This window comes from Panthera tigris, chromosome A1, assembly GCF_018350195.1.
Source record: "Panthera tigris isolate Pti1 chromosome A1, P.tigris_Pti1_mat1.1, whole genome shotgun sequence".
NCBI classification, from domain to species: domain Eukaryota; kingdom Metazoa; phylum Chordata; class Mammalia; order Carnivora; family Felidae; genus Panthera; species Panthera tigris.
In genome coordinates, this window is record NC_056660.1 from 4,439,774 (window position 1) to 4,450,365 (window position 10,592).

The 10,592-nt window shown below is 43.2% G+C and overlaps 1 protein-coding gene across 11 annotated transcripts in view; it reads right to left on the reverse strand.

Moving 5' to 3' along the window:
• The window catches only part of SPATA13 (spermatogenesis associated 13), an 81,453-nt gene that overhangs the window by 31,732 nt on the left and 39,129 nt on the right, over positions 1-10,592 (reverse strand). Inside the window, exon 1 of one of the 11 annotated variants that reach the window (XM_042983293.1) lies at positions 9,942-10,053. The exons of 8 other annotated variants lie outside the window; for them this stretch is intronic. Coding sequence is in view for 2 of the 3 variants with exons in the window: in XM_042982869.1 (XP_042838803.1) it covers positions 8,027-8,153 (127 nt within the window). In the remaining variant the exon portion in view is untranslated. Of the gene's footprint in view, positions 1-324; positions 786-8,026; positions 8,591-9,941; positions 10,054-10,592 lie in introns of those variants that run through there. 2 more of the 11 variants (XM_042982869.1, XM_007074354.3) reach the window with 2 other exon arrangements.

The following is a 10,592-nucleotide window of genomic DNA, read 5'->3' on the forward strand; positions in this document are numbered from 1 at the left end:
ACAGCCCAACAATAAGCTCCCAATTTCACGTAATACGAGCAAAAACCAGAACGATAAAAACCAGAGCCATAACTCATCCAGGACGCTTGCTTCTTTTTGTCTATTTCACACGAACTGCTATACCATAAACAAAGCCTTTCTTTCTTTGATTTACTACATCCACAATTAAGAGTGCCCTCAGACGCTGCACTAGGACGAATGAGCTTTCACAGACACACTCACACCGACAAGCAGCAGCAGACAGAAAGCACTGTAACTTGGACAGAAACAGACTGGAATCAGCAACATTGGCACGATATAATAATTCATTCTGCGCACACATACCCATGTGAAGGCTTTCCAGACTCCAGAATCTTGCTATTTCCCCTCTAGCTACCATCCTTCTCTTTGAAAAACAGCCACATTCAGAGCGGGACCGGGGTGCGACTGGGCATCACGGAGAATCACACAGGCTCTCGGCTACGGAAACCGCAGAAATCGCTTATTCACTGCTTTGACGCTGTGCACACTCCCGGCTGGAGCCTGCCTAGAAGCGGACAGCTCGCTCGCTGCTCAGGGCTGCTAAGGTCAGCGGCACCAGGCGGCCCGCGGACGTCAGGGAGGAAGTTCTAAACTCAAGCAAAGCCTCCGCATACCAAACCCACACACACACTCACGAGCCTAGCAGGTGTGGTCAAGGGCCGTCAATGAAGGTAGGAGAAGTGCGTTTGCTGCTTTTAATCACAATCCCAAAGCCCAAGTTGGACTTTCAGAGAGCTTTTATTTTTATTTTTTATTTTTTTTAACGTTTATTTATTTTTGAGACAGAGAGAGACAGAGCATGAATGGGGGAGGGGCAGAGCGAGGGAGACACAGAATCTGAAACAGGCTCCGGGCTCTGAGCGGTCAGCACAGAGCCCGACGCGGGGCTCGAACTCACGGACCGTGAGATCATGACCTGAGCCGAAGTCGGCCGCTTAACCGACGGAGCCACCCAGGCGCCCCTCAGAGAGCTTTTAAAAAGGTATCCATTTCACAGGGAAAAAAGCAGGAAGGTTGCTAAGTTAAAAAATGTAGTTAGCATTTTATAACAAAAATTTGAGTCATGATGTTAACTGTGATTGATGAAATCACATTAAAGGAAGAATTTTGCTCAAAAAATATATAGGTAAATATGTGTACACCCTACTATGTGAGAGTAATATGTACATCTTTCACTACATAAAATGTATGTCCTAAATAATGAAGAGAACTGCTTTTCTTAAAGCATCTCTCTAGATGACATACAGCTCATTTATTTCCCCGTACTCTTCACCATTTTCCAAGTTATGTACAATGAGCAAGTCTTTCTTTTATTGTGAAACAATGATCGTTAACAAACAGTACATACACTTCCTTCAATTTCTTCATGACAGGAAGACACTGCTTTTTTAACTTGATGAACAATGAGAAATAATATATGCAAAGTAGCGATCACATGGTCATCCCTCAATAAAAGGTGGTTAAAAAAAATAACAGTGCTTGTTAGTAAATGCATGTTTTACACTGATGGGGGTCAGAGCAGCTGGGTTTAAAATCTGCTCTACCAAACTACATGAGGAAAAGTTTCTAAGTCTCTAAAGAGTTCAGTTTCTGGTCTGTAGAATGGGTATGACTGGGGCGCCAATAATCCCCTTAGGGTTACCGAGAACATCTTATAGAGTGCTGAGAACATTGCTGGCACTGCACTAGGAATTAGTAAATGTCACCAGTCATGCTGCCACAACTCCAAAAGCCCGAGGTTCACCAAAAGGTGCCAGTCCCCATAGAATCCACAGCATGAACTCACCAGGCAAATAATGTGATTAGTTACATTATCCATGTTGACTATGTGCCATATTGTAGACTGTTCTTAAGTATTTGTGGCTATTTATACTGACTCGATGCATCCCACCCTTAAATCCAGCTAAAGAAAATTTTCTGGGGAACTCACAGCTTCAATAATCCACAACAAAGGTGAAATGCATGCAAACACACACACACACACACACACACACACACACAAACACCAGATTGGCTTCAAATCTTCCCATTGCAAATATTTTTAGAAAATGATTTACGAGCGGGGCTCCTGGATGGCTCAATAGGTTGAGCGTCCGACTCTTGATTTCAGCTCAGGTCATGATCTCGCAGTCCGTGAGTTCAAGCCCCATGTCAGGCTCTGTGCTGACTGCTCAGAGCCTGAAGCCTGTTTCAGATTCTGTGTCTCCCTCTCTCTCTGACCCTCTCCCATTCATGCTCTGTCTCTCTCTGTCTCAAAAATAAATAAATGTTAAAAAAAAAAAAAAGTTTAAAAAAAAATAAAAAGAAGGCACTAAATTAAACGAACTCAAGAGACTCTTTGCAATTGTTTTTCAGAACAGACCCTCTCTATAAGTAAATTTCCTATATGCCACAAGGAATACTAGTTGCATAGTATGGTTCACAAAAAAAATGTCTACCTCTCGGAAATGTACGAGGATACCTTAGGAGCCACAGGCTCCCAGAAGTCCAAATAATGACATCGGTGTTACTTTAACATAGACTTTCCTCATCTTATTTGGTCACAAAATTCTCTTTTTATAGTAACACATATTATTAACCCTCCCAAAAAATGTGCCAGGGCCTGGCTCCTCGCATGTGGTCCATGGACCCACAGCACTGGCATGACCTGGCAGCTGGTTAGAAGGGAAGACTCTTGGGCCCCAGCCCTATCTGTGGAATCAGAATCTGCATTTTAACAAGGTCCGGGCCATTCCAATAAACATTCAGGTTTGAGAAGTGTTGTTTCGGGCAATTCAAGAAACTCTTTCCTCTGCGGCAACATCTTGAATGCTACTGTGCTTTTTTAAAAATCTATTCAGAAACTAATGACGCCCATGGAATGAATGGGTAGATGTGGTTTTAGTTAGAACAAAGAGGCAAAATGCTGAATAAGGAGATAGCAAGCGGTGAAAAGTTGGAATTAATTCTGATGGGTATCCCTTCTAACAAAGTTTAAATTCCAGCAGGAGGCAAATAAAATCCAGAGTGTTTTTGTTTCCTTAAATTTGGGGTTCATTTGTCTCGTTGGTTGGTTAAAATTACAAGCTGTCAAAAAGAAAAAGATCTCTTGGCTGTATTTCCTTGGTATTGTCCTAAGGGACTGTGTGCCCACTGTCACTTTTCACTGTACAGAGGACAGCTCTTATATCCCAAGGACTCTTTCCAAATCCAGAAATGGGGTCAAGACATTACACTAAGATCCCTGGGAGTTTTCAGACCTTAAATTAAAGGCATTTATACTAAGTAAACTTACTTTACTGCACATTCAAAACAAAATAAAGACAAAAAAAGGGAAAAAGTAAACAAACAAAAACTGTATTTAAATGAGGCATCTCATCAAAGGACACTGACCCAACAACCCTTCTAAGATATTTTTGGAAGAAAAAATACATAGGTTTGACTTTTAGCCTAACATTTTTCTTTTAGTGATTAAAGCCTATATTTACAAGATCAATAAGAATACTACAACAAAGACCTTAAATATAGTTGAAAAAAATCTTAAACTCCACCCCTGTCCCAACACACCCATTAATCTATTGTCTTTGGATATGATTCCACTACATCACGTGATCAGGACTGAGACGTTACCAACATTGATTACTGGCAACCCTAAAAGAATTAAGCAAGGGATCAGTCCCACAAGGCAGTAGAGAAATTTAAATTATATATTAATATCAAATATTTAGAAATCAATGAAGATAAAACAAAAGTTGAAAACAGAAGGAATGTTCTGATGATTTTTGTTGTATGGATGTAGAAATAAAGGTGATTTTTGGCAAAGCGGTCTTAAGACCCATAGATATTCACACACACATACATACGTGAAAAGGAAATGCCATAAAACTGTCGGGGTAAATTAGTAGTGAGACCTCAAACTCACACCAGTGGTCTCGTCTTTGCTTCTCCAGGACTCTTTTCCAAGATTGACTCGATGGCTGTTAAGGTTCCATTTAGCTCTGAATTTCTGGTGTCTTTTTATTTTCAGTACTATATGGTACAGATTTTCTTATGTGGCCACCTTCTGACTTGTACAGAAAGCTGACCAGCATTGGTTTCGACTCAGAGGTTCCCAGCTGTTGCTTCACCAAGGCAGCTGCCGTCCTGCAGGTGCAGAGGTATTCTGAAACTAGGGACATCCCGGCAACTTTATGTCCCCCCAAGGTTTAGATACGGCCCTATTACCAAGAGCTACAGGACAGGCACAAAATAGTAGGAGGCCCCAGAGGACAGAGTAACACTACCCTTCGGCACGACAATACTGTCAATTTTAGAAATGGGCTCAAGGATGGCTGCCACATCAGCCAAGAACCAAGAAAGTTCCTACGTCTGGCTGGACCGAGGTACGGTCCAAACTCCCGTATGAGCAACGACTACCCAGAATCAAGAGTAATGCAGCATGCGTTCTATGTACACACTCACTCGCTCTCCTCCACTGCTGATATGGGGCTGCAGTTCCTAACGCTGGAAGGCGGGATTCCTTTACAGGAAATAATTTGCCCATTTGCTATCAGTTATTGAAACCAATGCTCCTTTGTCCACTAGCATATATAACCGAGTATCCAGAGTGATCCCTTTATTCTGAATGGATTAAAAACAGGAAATATTATTAATTTACAGAAGTTATGCTATTTTCCAGAGAAATATAAAAAAATATAACAGACATCCAGCATAACATACAACATTTTCTAGAACATACTGATGTACAGCTCCAAACAGTTTCAGTATGCTGTTTGCTCATGTACGGCTAAGGCAGGCTCAATTTAGATCTCACCGAAACATCATTCAGCAGCCAGACTCCTCACCACAAAAGGGGAGGACCCAGTCACACAGAGCACACAGGAAATGGAGCCTGAGTTACAAGAACATGCTGGGTGAGAACCATTCAGTGCACACTTGACAATACAGAGGAAGAAAAGGTGCCTCTCTTTGTGTCTTCAAAGCTAATGCTTTTTAATCTGGGGTAATGTAGACTTGAACACGCAAGATGATGGAAAATTTGTTCTCAGTGGCTTAAATAAACCCTCCCATTTGCCTCTACTCCATGCCCCAACCTCTCCAAAAAAGACGCTGTTCCCAGCGTAAATGTTTATTACAACATTTGGACTCACTGAGAAACAAATAAAATATTGCCCTTTCTTTTTTTCTTTTCTTAAGTTTATTTGAGAAAGAGAGAGAGAACCCATGCACGTGACAGTGAGCAGGGGAGAGGCAGAAAGAGAGAGAGATAATCCCAAGCAGGCTCTGTGCTCTCACACGGGCTCGATCTCGCAAACCAAGAGATCATGACCTCAGCCGAAATCAAGAGTCAGATGCTTAACCAACCGAGCCATCCAGATGTCCCTAACAAATTGCCCTTTAAAAGTAAAGGTAACGTCTTAATTTTAAGACCTCTGCTTCTCCTGTCTTCTGGAAGCAGCATGCGGATTTTTCATCCTTCAGGACCTAGCACACATTTCAGGTCTTTTCTGTATTTACGTGTTTGTCTTCACATCCTTAAGACTGAGCATGTTTCAAACGTTATAAGAGCAAAATAGATACTAGAGGAATTTCACTTTCTTCTTTTGTTTCAATAAAAGGCAATTATTAGGGCATGGTCTTAATTAAGTGCCAACACACAGGTATAATGTGCAGATAAAAAAAATCATTTTTTTTTTTTGTTTGTTTTGTGATGGAAAAGCACAGCACCAGGAGACAGGGAGTAGAATGGCAGGAACCTAGGCTTTCAAGACAACCTGATCTGGTCTGAGTGCCAGCTACCCTACTTACAACTGAAATCCTGCTTAGCTGAGTGAGGGAAAAAGTCCTGAATAGTTTTAAGCCTTGGATTCGTCTGGAAGAACAGGAACATGAACAGAGTACGGACACGGTGTGGTTGTCTGCTAGATGTTTAGATTCCTTGGCTCTCCTTCCATGACTTTTAATATTCTTTCTTTTACTTTTAAAATCCAATTGCTGAAACCTGTATTAGACACATGATATTTTGAGACATTTTACTTTTTTTTCATTCTAGAGAAATTTAAACAAATCTAAGTTTTAGAACTGAGAATGTTTTTTTAACTGTTAAGATCGTAACAATTTCAAGGGTTTGCTGGAAAAATGTTAAACACTTGATTTTTCTGAGACAGAGACTAGAATGCTATGTTCCTTTAAAAACAATCTCGATGACAGGCAATGATAAGGCATGAAATGCCAGCTCAGATAACTGCTGCTGGAGCTAACGGCATCTCTAAAAACATGCAGGCACTACGGTTCAAGGCGCTGCTGTCCATGTTTGTAATACTTGTTCCTGTGTACGGAATAATTTCTAAATTCCTCTGACTGTGGAATCCACACTGTCTCACAGCGTGGTCCGAAGAGAGTGATCTCAATGCGCTCGGTGTTAGCAGGCAGGAAAACATTCTTACTGCAAGTACGTGCCTAAAGACAAGTGAGCTGGGTCATCTGGTTTCACAAATAAATACAAGCAGAGCCTAGTGTCCCCTGGTAGTAGAGTATAAAAGCAGGACGGGGAAGGGAAAAGAGACCTGGACCGGACTCAGGACGTCCGCACCTGACGACCAAACTCTACATCACCAATACTCCAGCCTGCACTCCCAAGAACTGTTCAAATTACTCTCAATAGGTGCGAAGCAAGCAAGATCTGATGCTGTATTTTCTCTCTGATTCATTATTGAAAGAAAACTTCTGAAAAGCAGATGCATAAAGAGATAATCCAAACAAGAAGAGATCAGACAAAAAAGTGTAATGGTGTGGCTATAACAATTTTAAGGCATCACACGCATCTTAACGCCGGCTATTTTCTTTTTTTCTTCTGCTTTAACGAAAAGCTCAGCGGAGTCTCTGAGTGATACTTTGGGACATCTTTAGATAATGCGTGAAATCTTGGGTCAAGAGAATCAACAGAAAAAAACTCAGCAGAGTTTTTTTCTTTTGCTAATAACCGGAGTGTATGCCTTTGAAATTTGCTTAACCTGTATTTGGATCATAATTAAACAGAATACTGTTCCATAAAGACTCCCAGTACTCTAGGGCTTTACTCTTGGACGAAGTGAGCTGTCTAAGGTTAAACTGCTGCCTAGTGCAGTTGAGTAAGTGACTCAGAGGTCTGGCTCTAGACATGGCCCGACAGTCCTCACTGCCATTGTCCTGTGTAAGGTCCTCTATTTCTTCGCATGAACGCTAAGATTTGCTACATGTCTACTGCGCGCTGAGTCATCCTCACACATCTGTGGGTCACAGAACGTTAATATTTCCTTTCACAAACGAGGACATTAAGACTTTGAGGTTAAGGTCACATAGCTAGTCAACAGAGGACTGGGCTTCAAATCTGTTTTTGGACCTAAAGATCTGTCAACGAGAAAATGAACTTTCATAACAATTATTAGAATAACAAATCAGAAGTAGGATCAACAACAACAAACTAAGGCAAAGGAAAAAAATGTATTTTCTTTGTTTTGGCCAAGTAAAAGAATACATCAAAGGGTTTCAGTAAGTTTACTAACTTCATCGCAGACTTTTCTAAAAAATTGCTTATTTTCCTACAACTTATTTAATTAAAAAAAATCAAGAGTTAAAATGGCATAAACCCTTATGCTTAAATTTCCTCCGCCTCCTTAATGTTGGGATATTACCCTCATAACCCTAAGTCAAGGAATGGAACTCGTGGTGCGTATTTAATATTACTATTTCTTTCAGAAACATTTAGTAAAAATAAACATGGACACACCTGTATCAATGAGCTTTCAGATGCTGCAATGTAAAGCCAAAATAACTTTTTAATAAGGTAGCAAGACAAAAGTTCCTTTCATTAGTCCCGGCATTTAGGAGAAACGAGAAAGACAACAGATAAAATGCCTCTGTGCTAAAACTTAAAGTCTTCACATCCCCCACAGCCTTGCAGGCGCCCTCTCGCAGCATTCTGGCTCTGCCCTCCTGGTGAACTCAAGCTGCCTTTTTCAATCAAGGTCAACTCAGTCCTCCTTACCGCTAATCCAAGGGGTATTTTTCAGGGTATCCAACTTCACTCTGGATACATGTGACAGTGTTAACCACTCTGTCCCTGACGCCAGTCTTCCTCTGACACCTGGGACACCACTGACCTGTCCGGCCATTCCTTTCCTATCTTCTTTGTGGATTTTTTTTCCTTTACTGGTCCCCAGATGTTGCTGATCGTCTCCTCATTTTTCACACGCCCATCTCGGATGATAGCATTGCCTCCCACAGCTTGAAGAACAGCCATTCATTTACTGCCGACTGTCACGCCTTTACTTCCCTCCTGGCTCCCCCTCCTCAGTATCAGACCTTCACGATGAAGGGCATGGTGAGGACATCACTTAGCTGTCCCACCTGTGCCTCCAATTCAACGTGTCCGGGACGGAACCCGGCCCCCCACGCATGTGCTCTTCTCCTACGCTCCCCATCACCCTATACTCCTCAGCACCCAAAACATCCAACTGGCCTGACCTCCAGGTTTTCGTTTCTCCAGGACTACGTTCATGTTCTGAGATCAGGGCTCAGGCCACTTGACCTAGCAACACACTCTTCCGGTCTCCAGAGAGGACACGGTCTAGCCAGCCCCTGCCTCTAAAATGCCAATCTGATCACCTCACTCCACTTAAAACCCCAGTGGCTCCTACTTGCCCTTGGGCTAGTCTAATCCCCTCACCTGGAGGCCCTAATGGGCAGGTCCTGACCTCTGGTGTCTAGTCTAGACTCCTCTCTCAACACTTCAATCCTTCCCTCACCTTTTGCCATAGCTGGGACACCTACTGAAGAGGTCCCCCCTCGCGAACGGTCGGACTGCACGAAAGCCCCAAGTCAAAAACACTACGCATGCACGCACGCCATGAACTTGACTTAAAACACCTAAAAGTGCAATTGAATTCATCTTTGTTATCACAAAGGCCCAGAGGTCTTGGTGTGTGATCATCTGACCGGAAGTCCGCATTCTTTCTTGCATAAGTCACCACAGAATGTGTCGACTGTGATTTCCAGTTTTGGTTTCTTCAAAGTACAGTAATAACCAGAGATGCCCGTGAAGACTTCTGAGTACAGATGTCTTGATTTTTCACGTTTTAGAGCTATCAATTCTCATGTAATTCGGACAGGAAATAAGTTTTTGGCAATTCACCTTTATTGAATCTCTACTAAGTATTCAATTTAGCTTTCGTACATGTGAGTCTCTTCAGTCTTACATTTCACTTGTTTATATACCTAAGTTAGATCTAGAATTAAAATAATAAACACAGTTGCCTTAAGTGGGTTTGGAGGCACGCCCTTGACTCCTGGTAGGGAAATAACTCAAACAGTAGGCAGGAGTAGCCTAACAAGGCAAGCCCTCAGGATCCTGCAGGCATCAGTCTGAATCTGAAGAACACCCTGAGTCTGAGAAGCCTGTGGATGGGGTGAGAAAGTTTCTGTTGGGCAAGCCCAACCTCAGTTTCTCAAACGTGCTCTCCCTTCTCTGGCTTCCACCCTTCGCAAACGCCGTTCCCTCTGCCTGGACTATACCTTCCCCGACAACAAACCTAATCTAACTCCCATTCACCCTTCACACGTTGTTACCTGCAGGGCTCCCGGAACCCGGGCAAGTCCTAGAAGCCCCTGCCTAACTATCAGTTTTCTCTTTTAGAGACCAGCTAGCTAATTGCTGGAACAGAAAAAGAAACATTCTGAGTATGACCCCCACCCCACCAGGACTGCGGCTGCACACGAGTCCTAAAGCGCCCCGCAGTTACCTCCCTGCCCTGGGAGGGGCATAAGATTCCTTAGCATAACATACAACGCACGTACCGGCACGTTTTCTGAGCGCGCACGTGCACCTTTATGCCTGTCCCTTTATGCTGAGGCCGCCGCCTTTCAATATTCGTCCCCAAGCCCAACAGAAGGAGCCTGCTTACCCCTGTGTGGGGAGTCGTGGCTTTGGAAGTGATCCTGTGTTCTCCTCAACAAAGTTACCTCGTGAGGCAACTCCACCTGGTGTGTTCGGTCTCTTACTCCCCAAGGAGCCGACCCGCCATTTCAGTAACAACATCTCAACGTTCGTATCATTTCCTCCAGGAAGTCCCGGGCTCCCCACATCTGATATGCATGCTCTCTCTTCACACTTGGCTCCCTGATCCTTGCAGCGGCTTGACAAGTCCCCACGCCCTACTGGAGGTTCCGTGAGAACGGTCTCCGGCTTCCTCCGGCCCACCCAGCCCCCGGCACGGTGCTTCACTCATCACGGGGCGTAGATACGGATACACAGATGGAGACGGACGTATCTCACATCATCACACACGTTTGCTAAATGTATACAAAGGAGGGATCTCCTAAACCAAGGGCCTATTAACAGCTCAGCTCTGAGGGCTGAGCACCCTGGGCACTTCCTGAAATAGCACCGAGCGATCATGTCTCAACGGCTCGCCCTGTATCACTTCTAATACTAGTGTCAACGTCAGAATAAGGCCGAATAAACTTGCTTTTACAACTCAAACTAGTTCAATGGGGAAAATAAATACACCTAAGGAAATCTTTTCCGTTTCTGAGTAAATACATTTCAGTACAAA